This window comes from Camelus dromedarius, chromosome 9, assembly GCF_036321535.1.
Source record: "Camelus dromedarius isolate mCamDro1 chromosome 9, mCamDro1.pat, whole genome shotgun sequence".
NCBI lineage: Eukaryota > Metazoa > Chordata > Mammalia > Artiodactyla > Camelidae > Camelus > Camelus dromedarius.
The window spans coordinates 31,259,511-31,280,211 of NC_087444.1; the positions used below are offsets into that span (position 1 = coordinate 31,259,511).

General features: G+C 47.8%; 1 protein-coding gene and 1 pseudogene across 1 annotated transcript; one reads left to right on the forward strand and one right to left on the reverse strand.

Moving 5' to 3' along the window:
• Positions 1–2,510: 2,510 nt before the first annotated feature.
• Positions 2,511–6,958, forward strand: LOC105104323 (chymotrypsinogen B). The gene is made up of 7 exons (XM_010998370.3): positions 2,511–2,574; positions 4,374–4,477; positions 4,602–4,681; positions 4,765–4,843; positions 5,097–5,277; positions 6,149–6,282; positions 6,742–6,958. The coding sequence occupies exons 1-7, from the start codon at positions 2,523–2,525 to the stop codon at positions 6,901–6,903; spliced, it is 792 nt and encodes a 263-aa protein (XP_010996672.3). The 5' UTR covers positions 2,511–2,522; the 3' UTR covers positions 6,904–6,958.
• A 3,055-nt stretch (positions 6,959–10,013) lies between these two features.
• LOC135322166 (large ribosomal subunit protein mL48-like) lies at positions 10,014–10,685 on the reverse strand (annotated as a pseudogene).
• Between the last annotated feature and the right edge of the window lie 10,016 nt (positions 10,686–20,701).

The following is a 20,701-nucleotide window of genomic DNA, read 5'->3' on the forward strand; positions in this document are numbered from 1 at the left end:
CAGAAAGGGTAGCTGTGCAGACAGGGCCTCTGTGGAATGAGGCAGCCAACCCACAGCAGCTTCTCAGGGAGGGAACCCAGAGAATCAATACCCTGACCACTCCCCCACAACCCCAGCTCTGTCCCTGTTCCTGCCGGGCCTCCCCTGGGCTGACTCCCACAGGAAGCCAGAGAGCCTGGGAAGACGTAGTGCAGTCTCATCCCTGAAGGTCAGTCTTGCTAGAGGCCAGCAAGATGGAGAAGGGCAGAGAGTAGGTCTAAAGGGGAAAATGGAAGACATCCAGAACCATTCTACGGTCATTCTGTATCCGTTAAGATGCTTTGCGTAATAAAACACATGGCTGACAGTGGCTAAACTATGCAGATTTGCTCTGCTCACACAGCAGCGATCTGGAGGCTTCTGCCGGGTGTTTGGCGATGGTGGCTCTGGGTCAGCGTCCTTCCTCTCTGGGTCTCAAGATGGTGGCTGAGGCTTGAATCACCATGTCCCCACAGGGCTCTGCCCAAGTGTAGGAAGGGAAGGGCTGGAGTTCTCCTCTTTGCCTCCATCAGCTTATGTTCATCAGAGTCCTACACCCTCACCCCTGAGAGCTGGAGTGGCACAACCCTCCAGGGGAACCGTCCATGAAAACAAGAAGGGGGAGATGGCTTTAGGCAGGTGGCAAAGACTGTTACTCTTTGTAACAAAATGGTCACCCTGCTGTCAGGGAGTGCACGCTCCCAGGGTCTGGTTTCAATGAGGGGATGAGCTGGGGCCAAAAGGAATCGTTCAAAGTAAAAAACACACCAGCAAATGTGCACATATCTCCTGTACTCTAGTCGGCCAAGAGTTTACTTTCCAGTGACCTCAGGCTGCTTCTGTTTTCCATTCTGGAAAAATCCCTGAGGCAAGGAAAATACAAATGACTTGGCCACCTGCTTGGAATGAGTGAAGGAAACAAAACAAAACAGCAGATGTTAATATTTCAATAAATTACCCTGGCCTGGAATTCACCGTGGATCCCTTATGCTGAAATCCAGGGCTGACGCCCAGCCAGGACAGCCCTGGGTGACCACCAGCCTGTTAAAATATCAAAAAGCTTCAGGCCCAGTTACCAAATGGCTGCTGGCCCCGCCATGTTTGTCCCCGGAAATGAGGCTGCCTCCACCCTTCCCCGCAGTCGGGGTTCAGGACCTCTGGGGGCCTGTCCCTGCTGTGGCCACTGTTCCCACTGGTCAGAGCTTCTGCCCAATTGTGTTTCAACACTTTACACACCCCTCTGCAGAAAACACACAACTCCGAAGCCCCCAGCTCTGACCAGCTTCTCCCCAGGTGAACACAGCCCTGTGACCACAGAACCCCGGAGGCCTTGGAAGAAGACTCAGTTGGGCCAGTGCATTTTCCTTTTCAAACCAGCTCATCAGTGAGGCCCAGGCTGGACTGTCCAGAGCAGTAGTGCTTTCCTGTCCCTCTCCCGGTTTCTCCAACTCACCTCATTCTCGTTTGTTTAGGTTTGTCTCTTTCATTGGAATCTCAGCCCCGCGAGACCAAGGGCGCCATGTGCCCTGTTCCTGTGGGTGCCCGGGCGTCCAGACCAGGCCTTGACCTAGGGGAGGGAAGGGACTTGTGTCCATAGTGCTGAGAAGTCATGTGCACTCTGTTTATGGTATCACTGGCCTATCACCCATATCTGTCCCTTTCTCATTGATCGGGGACAATTAAAATCCTTTCTTTTCTGTTTCCTCAATGTGTGAGTTGATGGTGTGGAATCAAATTTTTTGTTTTATAAGAAACTCAAGCTTTATGCAACTGCCATTTCCTTAACAGTACGAATTATCACAGAACAGGAGAATTCAGTTGAGCCCAGCGGCAAACGGGACAGCCGGTCAGCGTGTTTGCCAACCTGTGACCTGCCCGCAGCAATCCGTGGGGACAATTCCTTCACCCCCACGTGTCCTCATGCACGGTCTGAAGCTGCTTGGCTGGCCTGGTTTTGAGGTGACCCTCTGGATGACACAGAATCTCTGTATAATGCTGTACTTGTAGGTGAGTATCGCACTGGAACCATTCTTAGTTTAGAACCTCAGTGACGACCAGCTGGAGGTCTTTGGACCCATGGTGGGATTGCCTGCACTTGGGAGCTGGGACTCCTCCCTGGCACACTGGGAGCGGCAGAGCCCCCAGCCCTGTGTCCTTTGGCTGCAAAGCTGGGCTCTGCAAGGCCTGAGCTCCCAGCGTGGGTGCTGGCCTTGCCTGCAGCGCCCTGGGGATGCCAGGCGTTGCCAAGGCTCCTGGGTGATACTGGGCCAAGGCAGCTGCCCTTTTCCCAGGGGCCGAGATGTCCCAGGCTGAGAGCCAGTATAGGCTGTGAGGGGGGCTTGGCAACCTCCCTTATCACCCAAGGTCCCTGGATAACAGGTGGGTGGCTCTCGGGCCTCTCTGGATGGGCGGGGCCCGAGGGGCTGGGCGGGACCTGTGGAGTCCCACACGATATAAAAGGAGCCCCAGGGGCAGGTGCCCCACATTGTCCTGACTGCAGCAACATGGTGTTTCTCTGGTTCCTCTCCTGCTTCACCCTCGTGGGGGCCTCCTTCAGTGAGTGTCAGGGCTGGGGGCATAGCTAGGTCTGGGAGGGGGCTGGGAAGGAGCTCCCTGAGCCTCCGGTGTCACTGCAGCCAGGCCCCTCATCACAGGGTCTGAGGGGCTTTGTCCCAAGCAAGCCCTAGGGACTGGCTAAGAGGGAGATCTGAGCCCCCGGCGCTGCACTCACAGGCATCACGCCCAGACAGGCAAGCAAGGCTGCAGGGAGAAGATGGTCCTCACGGGGCTTTGTGAGCCTTCACACCCTGCACCAGGAGGGCGGAAAGGGACAATCTAGGCCCCACCGAGGTCTCAGGCCCCAGAAATTGCTCAAGTCGGAGAGCTGTGGGAAGAAGAAGGGTTTGGTTCCCAAGAAACCTCCCATGGCCTCTACCTGGGGTTTCTATTTACTGGGAGCTTGCTAAGCATTTTATTTCCTATTAAAAAAAGAAGAAAAAGTAGTAAAAAATACAGAGAATAATACCACATTTATGTACCTCCTGTTGAGGTTTAACAAATGTTATCTTTTTTCGCAGATTTGCTTCACATATTTCTTTTTAAAACATAAAGTAGATTCAGCTGAACTCCCCTCTCCCCTCCTTGCAAGGTGATTCCTATTCTGAACTCACTGTGTACCGTTTCCGTGTGGGTTTTTTACAAATTTACTACATATTTATAAATCCATAAACAGGGCAAAACATTTCTAACAATGTTACATGAACAGTTTATATGCTACATCAGGTTTACAACCTTCTTTTTTCCACCCACGTCAAGTTTTAGATTTATCCCATTGATAAATCTAATGAGACCCTGCTCATTCACTTTAATTACTGTAAAGTACTCAGCTGCAGCTGTGTGACTACATCGCAGTTGATAGTATAACCTTCTTGTTACTACAAAAAAGTGGATTATGATGACCACATATATTTTGGTGATAACAACATTCCGTGAGTGGCCGGTCCATCCCTCTGTCCCCATAGGCAGGGGATCTGGGCCTGTAGCAAGGCCCACGTGACCCTGGGGTGGCCTGGCTGGTCTTAGGGGCTGTACCTGCCTGACTTCCCTTACTGTCTCCGAATTGTAAAACACGAGTATGGGTGTTGAGAACTCATCTGGTCCTGACACAGCAAATGCGTCACAGACACTTTAAGCACACCTGACTTTTTCATTGTTCTGTGACAATTCAGGTCCTTTGTTTTGTGTTTCTTCAATGTGTCCTTTTATGGTGTGGGGTTAAAGTCTCACTTTATTAAATAATCAACTAAAACTTTATACAATGCAGAGTTCCTGAAATCTCTGCCGGAGCCCAGCAGTGTAAAGTGTACTCCCATCAGCTGTCAGAGTTCTGGGTTTCACGTGGACTGGGGTTATCAGATTTTAATTCCACACCCTTTGCCCCACCAATCTGAAGGGTGAGCTTTGACTAGTGAGATTAGCACTGTTTGCTCCCCAGTGCACTGAGTAAAGTGAGCACTGGGGATTCAGTGACTGTTCTGAGGCCTCACAGCAAGGAATGGTGGGCCTAGGAGTACAGGCAAGATGGTCCGATTTCTCAACCTTTCTGCTCCTTCAGTCAAGGCGGCCCTGGGTGGATGCAGCCTGTCCTCTGCATCCCTGGAAGGGTGACTGGGGTCAGCAGGCTGTGTGGGGCAGATCCTTGAGCCTACTGGTGGGAGGTGACAAGAGAAGTTTTTGGAGGAGGGATGAGTGTGGCAATGGGTCCTGAGCCAGCCTGGACAGCTGAGGTAGAAACCAGGATTTCTGCAGACTGGCTCTGAGCCTCAGCCCTTCTTCACCCTCCCCTTTCCCTCTAGGCTGTGGGGTCCCCACCATCCAACCCATGCTGAGTGGCCTGTCCAGGATCATCAATGGGGAGGACGCTGTCCCTGGCTCCTGGCCCTGGCAGGTGTCCCTGCAGGTGAGGGGGGTTCTGTGCATGAATGGGGTGGCATATTGAGGGATCCGACTGGCTGGGGGCTCCTGCCCAGGTCGGTGTTGCTGATGTCCCGTCATCGCTGACCCCCGCCCCCATTTTCCTCCAGGACAGCACCGGCTTCCACTTCTGCGGGGGCTCCCTCATCAGTGAGGACTGGGTGGTCACCGCTGCCCACTGTGGGGTCACGTGAGGGCCCGGACTCCAGTCTGGGGGTGGGGGAGGGAAGCCGGGCACATTCTTAGTCTTTAATCCCCACGTGATTCCTGTAGAACCTCTGATGTGGTTGTGGCCGGAGAGTTTGACCAGGGCTCAGACGCTGAGGACATCCAGGTCCTGACGATTGCCAAGGTACGCAGACACCTTGGTGGACTGGTCGGGGATCAGCCTTGGCGCTGGGAGCGGGGGCAGGGGCAGGGGCAGGAGGAAGAAGATCTTTCAGGGGTCGCGAAGGGCGAGGAGCCAAGTGCCGATGGAGCCGGCTTCAGAATATTCATTCCCAGCTCCTGAATGGGCTGTCAGGAAAGGAGTCTGCCTCCTTGAAGCTTGCAGATCCCTGATGTCTCCCAGGGCTTCAGCTCATCTTTCTGGGCCCCACTCGCAGGTTTTCAAGAACCCCAATTTCAGCTTGCTCACTGTCCTCAACGACATCACCCTGCTGAAGCTTTCCACGCCCGCCCGCTTCTCCCAGACCGTGTCGGCCGTGTGCCTGCCCAGCGCCGACGACGACTTCCCCGCCGGGATGCAGTGCGCCACCACCGGCTGGGGCAAGACCAAGTACAACGGTGAGCCGGCCCCGCCCTCTAAACCCTCCCAGAGCACCCGCAGTCTCCAGGTGGGACACGTACGGCTCTTTAAAAAAATTTTTTTTTGTTTAAATTCCTATACAGTCATTAATCTTTCCATGTCTTTATTTAAAACCCTCTTAAATAAAAACTTACCAAATGTGAAAAAAAATGAGATTTGACAATATGTACATGAATAGTTTCGGAAGAAACACCGAAGTACCGGCAAGTATCGCCCTCACTAACCTGCAAGGAGATGGACAGCCCGGACTCCCCTCCAGACCGAGGAGGGTGAAGGCTCCGGTGAAGTCTGGGCGCGGAGGCCAGTGTCCAAACCGGGTTCGCGGCCTGAACGTCCGGCCCCGGGCCGCCGCGCTGCTCCCTCGCCTGACGTTCTTCCGCCCCATGCTCTCCCTCCGCGCCCTGAGTTCTTCCGCGTAGGTCACCGCCCACCTGCCGGTCCTTTAAAAGGACAGAAGCAGCCAGGAAAGGGCAGCAGGAGGGAGGTGGGTCCCCTCCAGTGTCCCCAGTCGGAAGGCCGTCCCTCCCCTTCCCCGGGGAGGAAGGCCCAGCCCCTCGGCCCACACACAGTGTCCAGCAAGGATGGGAGAACTCCAGCCTCGGAGGGCAGGGCTTGTTTGAACTGGGCTGGAAGCCCAGTCACTGCTGCCAGGTGTGGAATCGGAGAGGCACCGTGTCCCACAGACGCTTTGAAGGTGTCAGGGAAGGTGCGGAGCTCGGTGTCCATGATCACTGGAGGAGGATGAGGACCACTCAGGGGGAGGGCAGAGCTCAGGCGGCTCTGGTCTCTTCCCCCCTGGGCGAGCTGGTGAGGTGAGGGGCCCTGACCCCAAGCCCTCTATCCCTCCAGCCATCAAGACCCCCGACAAGCTGCAGCAGGCGACCCTGCCCCTTTTGTCTAACGGGGACTGCAAGAAGTACTGGGGCAGCAAGATCACCGACGTGATGATCTGCGCGGGCGCCAGCGGCGTCTCCTCCTGCATGGTACGGCCCAGCCCCGGGCACCCTATCCACCCTTACTGAGCGCACCCCACCCCGCGCCCCGTGTCAGGCCAAGAGGACCACTCCTGTCTGCTAGGATCTATTTTAGCTCACTCCCTGCCCAGTGCCCCAAGGAAGACTTGGACCAGCACTAACAGATGCCCCTGGTGAAGGCTTGCTCTGGCCAAATGTGGTGTGGGGCTTCCCAAGGGTATTTAATCTCATGCCAACCCCATGAGCTGGACGATTTCAGCCCATTTTATAGACGATATCCAGGCTGAGAGGGTAAGCCACCTGCCCCAGGCCCTCCAGGAGTAGGCAGAAGAGCTGGGGCTGCCCTTTGAGCAGATCTAAGTATCTTGTGCCTGGCCACTGGGCTCCACTTGTCCTTTGCACCCTCTGCACACTCGGGTCCTGGCACCCCCTTTCAGGATTGGACGCAAGTCCTTTCTCCTCCTGCAGGGTGACTCTGGTGGTCCCCTGGTCTGCCAGGAGAATGGAGGCTGGACCCTGGTGGGCATTGTGTCCTGGGGCAGCAGCATCTGCTCCACGTCCACGCCTGCCGTTTATGCTCGTGTCACTGTGCTCATCCCCTGGGTTCAGGAGATCCTAGCCAACAACTGAGTCTGTGGCTCTGGCCATCCCAACCCCAAGGGTCCCCAATAAAACCAACTGTACAGAAGCACTGTGTACACATCTCCCTGTGTGGCCTGGACTACGTGGGACTGCAGTCCTCCCTGTCACCCACCAAGGGGTCAGTGTTACTGCTCCCTTTCCAGGCTGCAGGTACCCCGGCAACCCCTGCCTTCTCAGGAAGCTGCATCTTTGTATATCATCCTCCCTGCTCAGGACTTCTCCCGGGGGTGGAACTCAGGTCCTACCTGCTGGAGCCAGCATGGCACATGGAGCTTTCTGGAAGGCTGGAGTCCTTGGCCAGGCTGTTCAGTCCATAGCCCTGGAGGTGGGCATTGGAGGGCAGGGTGGGGCTGTGGAAGTGGTCTTCCTGTACTCCTCGGCCCCTCACCTGCAGAGGGTTTCTGCACAACCCATTTATCCCGAGTACACCTGTACTCGCTGTCATAGTTGAGCCTGGGGCTGGCATCCATTGACCCAAAGCACTGGATCTGGGGGAGAAACAGACAGAGTTACAACAGTTTAGTTCCTGTTTTATCCCACAGCCAAGCCTACAGCCTCCACCATCAATTATATCACACATTGGTCACACACAACCTCTGGTTCACACCCTCCTCTCCCAGGTCCCATGTCTGCATGTGTCCCTCTAGAGTTCCTACAAGGCTGGTCTTGAGGGAGGCAGCCAGCAGTCCACACTAACTGGGCATCTGGAAAGGAATGGCACTGGCCTCCTTTCTGTATCTCCCTTTCAATATTCTTCCTAATATCCTAATATCTTCCTGGTGCAATTTTAGGTGTTCTGATGGTGGGTCATAATATGTTGAAGTTAAGGTTACACACAGCTTTATTACTAAAGGCACAGAAATAAGCCCCAAAATAGTTGAACCTGATTTGGAGAATGAATAAGTGAAAGGGAGAAAAGGAAAATGAAAAAGAAGTGTTGAAAAGAGGAGTGGGTGGGCATGAAGTAAATTATTTAAAATATTATTTAAAGCCTAATGTTTTAAGGATCACTGTGCCTTTGGGGTAGGGGGTACCTCTCAAACTCAGAGAGCAAAGTACATGTATTTTATATCTACATCAGAACCATTTACATGCAGATGAATGTGGGATGTGATTAGCATAAAAGTGGAGTAGCAAGCACAAACCTGGTTCAGTTACTTTTTCACTTACTAGCAAGACCAGCCTTCACCTCTACCAATCATCCCACCAACCAGCCTCCTAGTCTGAAACCCACAGTTCTGGGATAAGGGTGCCACCTCGTGGCCATTGCAAAAACTGCAAGGCTTCGTTCTTAACCCAGCACTAGACAAAACAAATGTAGTGTGAGCCAAATGGGTGATTTTAAAGTTTTTGTCTTTTTCTTTCTTTCTTTCTTTATATTGAAATGTAGTTGATTTACAATGTTGTGTTAGTTTCAGGTGTACATCAAAGTGATTCAGTTATACATATATCTATTCTTTTTCAGATCTTTTTTCATTACAGGTTATTACAAGATACTGAGTATAGTTCCCTGTGCTATACAGTATGTCTTTGTTGTTTATCTATTTTATATATAGTTGTGTGTATGTGTTAATCCCAAACTCCTAATTTATCCCTCCCCTCTCTTTCCTTTTTGGTAACCATAAGTTTGTTTTCTGTGAGTCTATTTCTGTTTTGTAAATAAGTTCATTTGTATAATTTTTTTAGATTCCAAATATAAGTGATATCATATGATATTTGTTTTTCTCTGTCTGACTTACTTCACTTAGTATAATAATCTCTAGGTCCATCCATGTTGTTGCAAATGGCATTCTTTCATTCTTTTTTACGGCTGAGTAAGTATTCCATTGTGTGTGTGTGTGTGCCACATCTTTATCCAGTCATTTATCGATGGACATCTAGGTTGCTTCCATGTCAGCTATTGTGCTGCTATGAACATTGGGGTGCATGTATCTTTTCCAATTAGAGTTTTCTCCGAATATATGCCCAGGAGTGAGATTGCTGGATCATATGGTAACTGTATTTTTAGTTTTTAAGGAACCTCCATACTGTTCACTATAGTGGCTGCACCAATTTACATTATAGGAGGGTTCCCTTTTCTCCACAGCCTCTCCAGCATTTATTATTTGTAGACCTTTTGATGATGGCCATTCTGACTGGTGTGAGGTGATACCTCATTGTGGTTTTGATTTGCATTTCTCTAATGATTAGCAATGTTGGACATCTTTCCATGTGCCTGTTGGCCATCAGTATGTCTTCTTTGGAGAAATGTCTATTTAGATCTTCTGCCCATTTTTTGATTGGGTTGTTGTTTTTTTTTTCCAATAAACCTTTATTTATAAAAACAGGCAACAGAGTTTTGGAACTAGATAGAGGTTGCATGACACTCTAAATGCATTAAATACCACTGTATTGTTCACCTTAAAATGGTTAATTTTGTGACGTGAATTTTGCCTCAATAAATTACTTTTAAAAAGCAAATAGGCAGTTGGTGGGATTTGACTCATAAGTTGTAGTTTTCTGACCCCTGACCAAGATCAACCTTTAATTCTTTGCTTAAAGTCATTCCAGGCAACCCTCAACTGCAGTTATAACATCTACCTGCATACTTATGACAAGTCACTCACTATCCCACAAGGGAATTTTTTTTCACTTATGGACAGACCCTGATCCTATCTGGAGAGTTTTTCTATATACAAAGCCAAACTCTCCCTCCCTATGCTTTCTAGCCACAGAGAATTCACTTATGTTATGATCATCAGCTTCACTAAAGGGACTCCATGCCAGATTGATTTAAAGGATGAGTTCACTCTAAGTGGAGAAATACTGAAGGAGAACATGCTTGTGTGCTAAAGCACCAGAAAAGAGAAAAAGTGAATCTCTTAGTTAAAGATACTCCACAGGATGGACTTCTCACATACACACACACGCATCATCAGGAGATTTTTATTAGAAGGAGGATACCTAGGGTTAGCTCAAAAGAAAGTGTTGACAATTCACAAGTGCTCCTCCACAGAGAGGAGGCATTCCTGGCTGTAGAGATGGGTACTAATGATACCGAGGGTCAGGGTGTCCTGCTTAACTTTGGCCACCCAGGAAGCTCTTCCCCTTAAACACAGTATCATCAGTGCCAGCATGAAAGGGTCTGCAATGAGCTAGTTCAACTTGGCTAACAGTTCTTCCAGTTCTGGCCGAGCTTTGAATCTTCCCTTAAAGTCTTCTTCAGTGTGCTCCCTCACTGACAGTTTGACTCCTTCAGGAAGATTGCTTTGGATTATTTCCAAGAAAATCTCTGCAGATGTAGCACTCAAACCACTGATCTGGACCACTCACTCATGTGGTTTGAGAATTGAGTCCAGGAACATTTTGCTGCCTTGGTCCTGCAGCTGCAACACCTCCGTAGTTTTGGTGGGCATCGCATAACTTTCCTCGACTTTAACCGAGAGATGGTTGCAGAGGTTGTGAATATATTGGGCATAACTCTCTGCCAGGGCCATGTCATGTGCAGTCAGGTGAATATTTAAAACTCCATATTCATAATCTGTCCCCAGATGAATGGGTATCACTTCCACTTTCCCCTTCTTCTTGGGCTCTTGCGCTTTAACTAGGTGCTTGTATCTTCCAATGCCATGGGTGGGCTTTGACCTGTAGTGCCGACTGGTACTCAACAGAATGCCACCTGCAGAACAGATGGGATTCTCTCCTGCAATTCTGAACCTTAAGAGGGAAAAGGCTTGCTGAAAAATGGTATTATTCCTCAGACACAGCACTTTTCCCAGAGCTCTGTTCATCTCTTGCTGCTGCACAGCCTGTAATTATGCCAGTGAAGATCTGCCCAAGCAGCCGCGTCCCCTGAGCATCTGAAAACACTCTTTTTTTTGGTATTGAACTGTATGAACTGTTTGTATTTTTTTTTAAGAAGGAAGCTCACTTTGAAATTAATCCCTTGTCAGTCACATCATTTGCAAATATTTTCTCCCATTGTGTAGGTTGTCTTTTTGCTGTTTATGGTTCCTTTGCTGTGCAAAAGATTTTACGTTTAATTAGGTCCCATTTGTTTATTTTTGTGTCTATTTCCATTACTCTGGGAGACAGATCCGAAAAAATATTGCTACGATTTATGTTAACGAGTGTTCTGCCTATGTTTTCCTGAAGGAGTTTTTTATTATCTGGTATTACATGTAGGTCTTTAATCCATTTTATTTTTGTATATGGTGTTAGAGAATGTTCTAACTTCATTCTTTTACAATGTAGCTGTCCATTTTTTGTAGCATCACTTATTGAAGAGACCGTCTTTTCTCCATTGTGAATTCTTGCCTCCTTTGTCATAGACTGATTGACCTTAAGTGCCTGGGTTTTTCTGGGCTTTCTATCCTATTTGACTGGGTGATTTTAGATGATCTGAGAGCCTTTCAAAAATAGTCAAAAGAAATAGGTGAATTGGTTTTATTAATATATTTTGTTTAACCTCGATATATCCAAATACTATCATTTCAACAGGTTTTAACATTAATGGTATATTTTACATTCTTTTTCTCATACTAAATCTTTGAAATCCAGTGTATAATTTGTACTTACAGTACTTCTCAATTAGGATGCTAAATTTTCATCAGGAATACTTAATCTGTATTTAAATTTCATAAAAATTGCAGTTGAAAAAGTAGGTTGGAATACCCACGTTGTTCCAAACATACTTAAGTTTTCTAATTAGGTTTTACATTGAAAAGTATAGTCAAACAAAAAGCTCCATGATTAATTGGGAGTCCATCTCAGTTTGCCAGCAGGCCCCCCCTCCTCCATAGGGCAGGGTCTGCTTCACGCCCGGGTGAGGCTGCCCCGACAGTATTCTTGTTCTGCATTAGACACAGTGCATGCTCCCCACCTGCTCTGTCCACAGATGACCTAGCTTCCTACTTAACCAAAGTGTCGGGATTGATCAAAAGAAAATGGCCATCCTTCACATCTGGAGAATGTCACACCATTCAGCGATCACTGATCAGCCCACAGTTAGTGGACACCATGATGAGCTGCCCAGACTCCCCTCCCAGACTGACTGACACCCCAGAGTGGGAGTGTCACCAGCCAACAGCCCTCAGCTGTCAGTCCTCTCTGGGAATTTCCTCAGCTGAAAAGAATCATCCTGATCAAGGTCATGCCTCCTTTCTGGGCAGCCCCATCCCTGATTGGTCAGAGTTTCAAAGGCCCATTTCTCTCCCCCACCCCACCTCCATCCCTTCCCCTCCCAGGTGTTGCTCCCTGAAGCACTCCCTGATCCACTTCCTGGTGCTAATCTTCACCTCAGAGTCTGTGCCCCAGAAGCTCGAGCTGTGACTGATGGTACCAGGAGTGGGTCCCTGAAAACAAATGCTAAGGTGGGATTCTGGAGTTGGATCACTGTCTACCTGCTGGTGATGAGGACCCCTTCACACTTGATAGGGGGAGCCCCGCCCCAGCACAAGGTAACAACTAAATTGTTAAAACTTCCACCACTGACAAGCTGGGATGGTAGTCTGGTGGGAGAGAGTTCACTCGTGGGTTCCATAGGTCAGGAATTTGAGAAAGACGGAGGGAGGGAGAAGTTAAGGATGGTGACCGGGCGTGGCTGTTGTTAAGCACAGTTAAGACACGGGAAGAGAAAAGCTGAGAGTGATTCAGAGGCAATTAATGCAGCATGGCGTGAGGCCAGAAAGCCTCCTCTGGAGCATGGAAAGAGCCCCCCCTCCCCGATCCCTGTGGTTACAGTTACAGTTACAGGGGGGCCAGAAAGCTGAGGACGGGGTCCAGGATGTCGGCACAGAACAGCCAAGCTTCAAAGGTTCAACTCTCAACCTAGAAAGGTCTGCCAGGCCAGGGTCAGGGCCCAGCAGGACCACAGGCTCCCCAGCACTGCCCACCCCACCCCTGCTCGTGGCCATGAAGTTGGGCCAGGTCTGAGAAGAGAGGAAAGAAACTGTGTTCCAAGGGCACTCACTGCAGAACCCCACCAGCAAGGCCAGGTGAGTACGACTGGGACTGGATGCTAAGAGCCCTGATGGGGGCGGGGCAGGACATAAAATCAGGTAAAGGAGAGCTTATTGATTTGGGAGCCCTGTCCCAAGATATAGGATTTAACATCCTGCTAGGACCCAGGGATGGTGCCAACATGCTGCTTGGATGGCTCCTAGAAGCATGGAAACAAGCACTGGACCACGTTAAATGAAGGAGAAATCTCAGATGGTGGAAAAATGGATTTGAGGCTGAGCGAAGCGGGCATGGTAGGATGGATGTGCTGTGTAAAGTCGGTGACTGTTCCATGGGGAAGCCCAGAAGATGCACACATCTGCCCAAGCAGGAAGGAATGTGCTGGTGAGAAGGGGACCAGCAGGCTGGGAAGGTCACCTGCAGGGCCCCTCTCTAAGCCAGGGTGGACAGTAGGAGATGCTGCTACAGAACCGAATGGCTGATGGCAATGTGCTGGGAGCCCGAGACACAGGGGCCAGGAGGATGCAGTTACCATGATGAGTGGGAAGATGGGAGAGGCAGCGGGGTCCTGGCCCACACTGTAATGGCACTGGTTAGTAGGGTCTGGAAGCCCTTGGGCAGAATAGATGGACAGTGGACAGGGCACTGCTCAGTCTGTGCGATCACAAGAAATCAGGGAAGGATGACCATCAGGCTAAGTGACTTTGGTAAGCACTGTTGCATCTGTGGCTCCTCAGATTTGTACCAGACCTCCTTCGCCTTAATCAGAGTTAGGTGCTTCCTCCTGCACGCTCCCCTCCCCACTCCCTCTGCTGGAAACTCATGATGTTCCATTGGGCTCACCTGCTGACTTGACCGTCTCCAGCTAGACTGTGGGCTTTACAGGGCAGGAGTCATTCCTCTCCTTATCCCAGAAAACAGTGCCTCTAATCACGAGTGGAGGTCCTCAAAGTGGGGTCTTCAACCTTGCAGCTGCAGTGTGTGTGTGGGGGTGCTGGCTCTTCAGTTGTGTGACTGGCAATGTGTTTATTGACAAAGCTGTCTTTGAAGTGGATGCTCTGGCAATCAAAAGTGCAGGTCAGGCACTTGCATTAAATTTTTTTTGTATATATATATATGCAAAAAATATATATATAAATGTATACATATATTGAAGCATAGTCAGTTTACAATGTTGTGTCAATTTCTGGTGTATAGCATAATGCTTCAGTCATACATGAACATACATATATTCGTTTTCATATTCTTCACCATAAGTTACTATAAGATATTGAATATGGTTCCCTGTGCTATACATTATAAACATGTTGTTTATCTATTTTATATATATTAGTTAGTATCTGCAAATCTCAAACTCCCAGTTTATCCCTTCCCACTTTCTTCCCCTCCTGGTAACCATGAGTTTGTTTACTATGTCTGTGAGTCTGTTTCTGTTGTGTAAATAAGTTAGTTTGTCTTTTTTTTTTAATTCCACATATGAGTGATATCATATGGTATTTTTCTTTCTCTTTCTGGTTTACTTAACTTAGAATGACATTCTCCAGGTCCATCCATGTTGCTGCAATGGCATTACTTTATAATTTTTTATGGCTGAGTAGTATTCCATTGTATAAATATATCACAACTTCTTTATCCAGTCATCTGTTGATGGACATTTACGCTGTTTCCATGTCTTGGCTACTGTAAATAGTGCTGCTATGAACATTGGGGTGCTGGTGTCTTTTGGAATTAAGGTTCCCTCTAGATGTATGCCCAGGAGTGGGACTGCTGGATCATAGGGTAGGTCTATGTTTAGTGTTTTGAGGAATCTCCCTACTGTTTTCCATAACAGCTGCACCAAACTACATTCCCACCAGCAGTGTAGGAGGGTTCCCTTTTCTCCACACCCTCTCCAGGATTCATCATTTGTGGACTTTTGAATGATGGCCATTCTGACTGATGTGAGGTAATAATACTTCGTTGTAGTTTTGATTTGCATTTCTCTGATAATTAGTGACACTGAGCATTTTTTCATGTGTCTGTTGGCCATTCATATGTCTTCACTGGAGAATTGCTTGTTGAGGTCTCCTGCCTGTTTTTGGATTGAGTTGTTTTTTTCTTAAGTTGTATGAGCTGTTTATATATTCTGGAAATTAAGCCTTTGTCAGTCTCATCTTTTGCAAATATTTTCTCCCATTTTGTAGGTTGTCTTTTTGTTTTGCTTATGGTTTCCTTTGCTGTGCAAAAGCTTATTAAGTTTAATGAGGTCCCATTTGTTTATTTTTGCTCTTATTTCTATTGCCTGGGTAGACTGCCCTAGGAGAACATTGCTAACATTTATGTCAGATAATGGGTTTTTAAAAATACACTTTTATTGAAGTATATATAGTCAGTTTACAATGTGTCAATTTCTGGTGTACAGCACAATACTTCAGTCACATAGGAACATACATACATTCCTTCTCATATTCTTCATCACAAGATTACAAGATATTAAATATGGTTCCCTGTGCTATACAGTATAAACTTGCTTATTGTATATATATTAGTCAGTATCTGCAAATCTCAAACTTCCAATCTATCCCTTCCCACCCCCTTCCCCACCCCACCGGTAACCATAAGTTTGTTTTCTGTGTCGGTGAGTCTGTTTCTGTTTTGTAAATAAGTTTGTCTGTCTTTTTCTTTTTTTAGATTCCACGTATGAGTTATATCATATGGTATTTCTCTTTCTCTTTATGGCTTATTTCACTTAGAATGACATTGTCCAGGTCCATCCATGTTGCTGCAAATGGCATTACTTCATTATTTTTTATGGCTGAGTAGTATTCCATTGTATAAATATATCACAGCTTCTGTCCATTAACTTTTAAGCACCAGGGATTGGACCCATGATATCGTACCAGGTCAGGGGAGGACAAGTGGCAGCAGTGAGTGAAGTGGTGGCACAGAGAGCAGAGGCCTCTGCTGCATTGCCCTTTCGGTGGTGCCACTGGTTTCCAGGGGCTGGGCAATTGCACTCATCTGGCTTAGGAGAGGTAGTCCAGGCATGACCCAGTGACTCAGTGGTCACAGGCAGGGGTCTCCCATCCTCCTTACCCCAGAGCCCGACCTCGGGCATTGACAGGAACCTTCCAATCCAGTTCACTCTTCTTGGCCTCAGGGTGTGGAGGACCCTTAAGTACATTACCAACCAATTCAGGTCTTCATAATTAGTGGTCTAATCATCTTGTTAGCCATGGCCTTGATCATGCAGCTCTGGGGATATTGTTGAATTATTACACAGCAATGACATTTGGGGATGGATAGCACAGGCAACACACAACAGACACAGCAGGACAGACCTCCAGCAATGGGTGTTCCCTTCTCAGACTGCGTTACCCACTTGGGTTGGTCATTAAGCCAGCTGTAGCCCAAGGGCTCTCCCCTTGGTTAAGTGCAAGGGCAATCATGCCGTCCTCCCTGCCTATCTCAGCCTATGGTCAGTGATGCTGTCAGCTAGAAATGCCTGGGGGCACTCACCTGAGATCCCCACAGACACCTCCCCTTCTGGAATCAATTTTGTGGCAAGGCCAGGCCTTGGAGTTCTCATTATGATTGCAAGATGCCCTTAGCAATAACTGTCAGGAAACTTTGGGGAAAAAAAGCAAGGTTATAACTTGCAGGTCCTGGAGGGTACACGGCATGCCTGGGGCCACATGGCAAGGTTGCAGGTAGAAAGTACAGGCCTGGGGTTCTGCTTTTACTGGGGCTGAGGGTGGGGGCCTAGGGTTTTGTGGGTTCACTCTTAAGTGGTGAATTTAAAACATAAGAGCAGGAATTAAAATGCAGAGGGAAAAGCAAGAGGCCAAACAGTTACAGAAGTCAACCAGAGATCTTTAAAACAAAGGAAACTTGGCAGGGAGTGGGGAGGAGGTAGCCTGGCTCTTGATCCAGTTGTGTGGCTGGCAGCGTGTTTATTTGAGATAGCTGTCTTTTAAATGGAGGCCTCAGCTTTCAAAAGCTTTAGTCAGGCACCTGCGTTACAATTAAAAAAAAAAAAATAACAAAAAAACCTCCAAAACTCAACAGTCAGGTACTTACACTACAGTTATCTTGTTACTGACTTCTAATTTAATTCTCTTGTGGTCATGGAACACACTCTGTATTTCAATCCTTTTCAACAACTTAAGACTTGTATGGCCCAGCATATGTCTATTTTGGTGAATGTGCTTTGTGCCTTTGAAGACTGCATATGAACGTTCCATCAGTGTCAGTTAGATCAAGGTGATTAATAGTGGTGCTCATATTTTCTATATCTTGATTGAATGTTTGTCTAGTTCTATTAGTTGCTGAGAAAAGATGTTAAAATCTTCAGTTATGCTTGTGGGTTTGTCTTTTCTTCTTTGAAATATGTCCAGTTTTGCATTTGTCTATTTCGAAACTGTTATTAGCACATACATGTTTTTGTCTTCCTGAATTGACTGCTTTGTCATTATGATTATCTTTTATCTCTAGTAATACTCTATCCTGAATTCTACTTTATTTGATATTAATAGTACCACTCCAAGCTTCTTAGGTTTACCGGTTATATCGTATTTCCCCCATCCACTTACTTTCCATCTGTGTCTTCATATTAAAAGCATGATTCTTAGAGCATATAGTTTGGCCTTCCTTTTTTTAATTTTAATTTTTTATCCATGAGACTATTTCTGCCTTTTGTTAATATGGTTGAACTTTGGGTCTACCATTTTACTATTCGTTTGTCCTTCCCCCCTTTATGTTCCTTTGTTTTTGCCACCTTTATGGTTAAAAACATTCTTAAGAGTTCCATTTTAATTTATCTACTAGCTTTTTCGATATACTTTTTTGCATGATTTGTTTCAGTGGTTGCTCTAGATTACATTATACCTGAACTTTCCAAATTCTTAGAATTGGTGTTGTACCACTTCATGTACTTTGAGCAAATTCTTTAGCCTCTCTGAACGTTAGTTTCATTTATAAACAAGAATAATAAACTTGCCTCATGGGTTACGGTTACTTGACTGTTGAATGAGCTACCGCGTATAAAGCAAACGGTATATAGCCAAGAGCAGGACGAGCGAGCAGATCCCATTGCCTCCGTGGCGACAGCAGTGCTGCTGCCTCTGCGACTGGCCTGGTGGGAGTTGCTGCCGTTGTTGTTCGACCTCTATTAGCATTTGACCTCCTGAGGCCACAGGGGACCCATTCTGATGTCCTCACCTTGACCCCCTTAAGGCTACCTGCTATTGGTCACCATTCCTCCAGGTGGCCTGCTCCATGACAATTATGTCTCAGCAGGGCACCCCTCAGCTGCCTTTCCTTACCTAAGCCTGGCCATCCTGTGCCCACTCTTCAGAAGAGCCAAACCAGCTGACCACAGCCACGCCCACCCCTAGGCTGGTCCTCATCACAGACAAGGCCTGGCCTGTTTTCCACATTAGTGTCTGTTGTCCTGAGCAAAATGATCTGAGGCCACAGTCCCACAGGCCTCCTGCTACCTTCAAATGCACACTTCCCAGCATGACAGGACTTCCCACATCTCAGGGGGCAGCCTCTGCTCAGCCCTGGCCTCTCTTCACTTCCCTAAGAGGTACAGAGCCCTACCTGCTGCCCCGCCCTTTCTCACATTCAGGAATTGCCTCAGCAACCTTCCTCCTCCCACATTCAGCATCAGCCAGACAGGGAAAGTGCTTATGTTGGCCCTACCCCTGAACAACCTGCACTAACTACATTGGTTTCAGGGTGCAGATTTCCACCGTTTTGAGGTGGGCATAGGTAATCCTTAAGGGGTCTGGATGGGCCGGAGGCAGCAGGAATGGGGCAAACACCAGAAGACACTAGGAACAGATCTAGGAAAGCAGAAAGAATTCAGCTGAACATGGATCCTTGCAAGATGATTTCTCACTGATTGCCAACATCACTAAGAGATGGGAGCTCTGAATTGGCAGAACTTCATCTTTCGGGGTTCTAAGTGGGGGTTTCTGCTCTGGCAGCTCTACCCAATTCTCCCAGTTAGCATCAAGCTCATTTACTTTTAAAAGAAACAGAATGAAGCTATTCCTTATCTAAAACTCTACCATGGCATCTCATTTTTCTGAGGGACAGGCCAAACGACATCTACATTTTCAGCTTCATGTAATCCATCCTCTGCCCAGGTTGTCTTGTCTACTCCTGGGAATGCACTGCTAATAGGTAAATGCCCCAGGGGCAGAAGCCCTCTACCATAATATAATCTTGTTCACCACTGTATCCCCAGCAGCCCAGTTCCTGCTCCCTTATTGGTGCTCAAGATGTCTTTCTGGAATGAATGTCCCCACATCCACTGCCGTGTCAGCAGTCGTGATCCAGAATTCTCATGGGGTTTTATGCTCCGTTAGGTTCTTCAGGACCCATCTATGCATCCTTTCACATGCGTCCCACTAACCTTTATAGGTGTGTCTTGGTTGGCTTGTTGTATTTTGTTTAACATCCTGACAGTCCTTCTAAAACCGAGAAAGAGGTAGGTTCTGCTTTATTCAGATGTGTGTCACACATGAAGTGATTCAGTCTGTGTCTAGAGGGGCAGCTTCTCTGGGGGCAGGAGACAGAAGGCTTGAGAATAAGGTCATTAACAGTGAGCTGAGAGTGGGAAATATAGCGGAGGGGCCCCAGCCATGTTCCCCTGACTACGCTCAGCAGGGTGAGCTATCTTCCTTCTCAAAAACACCGAAGACCAGACCAGATAAAGCTGGAAGAGTGCCAAGTACAGACTAGGTACTGAGAGTCCACTGTACATTGGCCAGCAGGATTTGATGGGACACTCAAGTAAGGAGTTGAGCCAAAAAGGCCTAGAGATGGCGGAGGGTCCTGACTTCCCAGACCAACTGCCTGGCTGGAAACAGGGCTCTGTGTTGGTCACTCAGCTGCAGAGAATGAGGACAGACTGTGGTCAAGGGTAGTGGATTTGGCAGGGGAGACAGCAGGGGTGGCTGGGACTGAACCGCCAGCAGCATCCCCCAGAGCTCCCCCACCCCCTGAGGAGGACCCATGGTGCCTCCTGCCTAGGATGCTGTCACCCTATTCCCATTTGACAGGTCCTGAGACCTACCAGCTTACCAGAGTGAGGCCAATTCTGTTTAGCCACACCAGCTTTATACCAAGAAGATGACCCCAACTTTAGATCTACAGGGCATAAAACAATGTGGAAACATTAACATACCTATAGAAATGGAAAGAAAATCTCCAATTAAAATCAGTGGAATAAAAACAAGTCACAGCGCCAGGTGCAGTCGGTGTGGGCTCTGGAGTTAAGCCTGAACCTGGAACACCCGCTACTAGCTGGGTTTTGTTGTGCAAACTGTCCCGCCTCCTGGCCTGCACCTCACCAGTGAAATAACCACCCCTGCCTCCCAGCTTGCTGTGAGGTTGATGAAATACAGTCATAAGCCCCGGCTGTAAGAATTCGTCTTTGGCAGGAGTTTCCTCTAAAACCACTTTGGTGTATGAGAATTACAAGGTACTTTTTTTTTTTTTTTTTTAAATTAGGAGTTCTGATCTAGATTTCTAGGGCCTTGGACACAAACAGTGCATGAAAGGACAGTCACCTCATGGTCACTTGTGCAGTTGTAAAGGTGGGTAGGTTGCGTTTTCTCAGAGTATTTGTAATTTGCTAGTTTATAGTAATAACTTGGCATTCCCTGCATCTTTTCATCGGTTATTCTGTCTTTACTAGTTTGTTTTTGTTTTTTGGGGTTTTTTTGGTATTAAAGATTCCAGCTGGTGAACAATGAACGTCAAACGTGCTTTCACTGAGAAGAGTCTCAAGCTGGAGCTGCAGCACAGCAGATGACCAGTGTACAGAGTAAGGGAACTGCCTGCGTCATGCTCT

Bases quoted from the DNA above. Each gene is read 5' to 3' on its own strand.
- LOC105104323 (XM_010998370.3), top strand. From the start codon at position 2,523: ATGGTGTTTCTCTGGTTCCTCTCCTGCTTCACCCTCGTGGGGGCCTCC. The intron at 4,478-4,601 runs GTGAGGGGGGTT...ATTTTCCTCCAG, and splicing joins CCTGGCAGGTGTCCCTGCAG to GACAGCACCGGCTTCCACTT. The intron at 5,278-6,148 runs GTGAGCCGGCCC...CTATCCCTCCAG, and splicing joins GGGCAAGACCAAGTACAACG to CCATCAAGACCCCCGACAAG.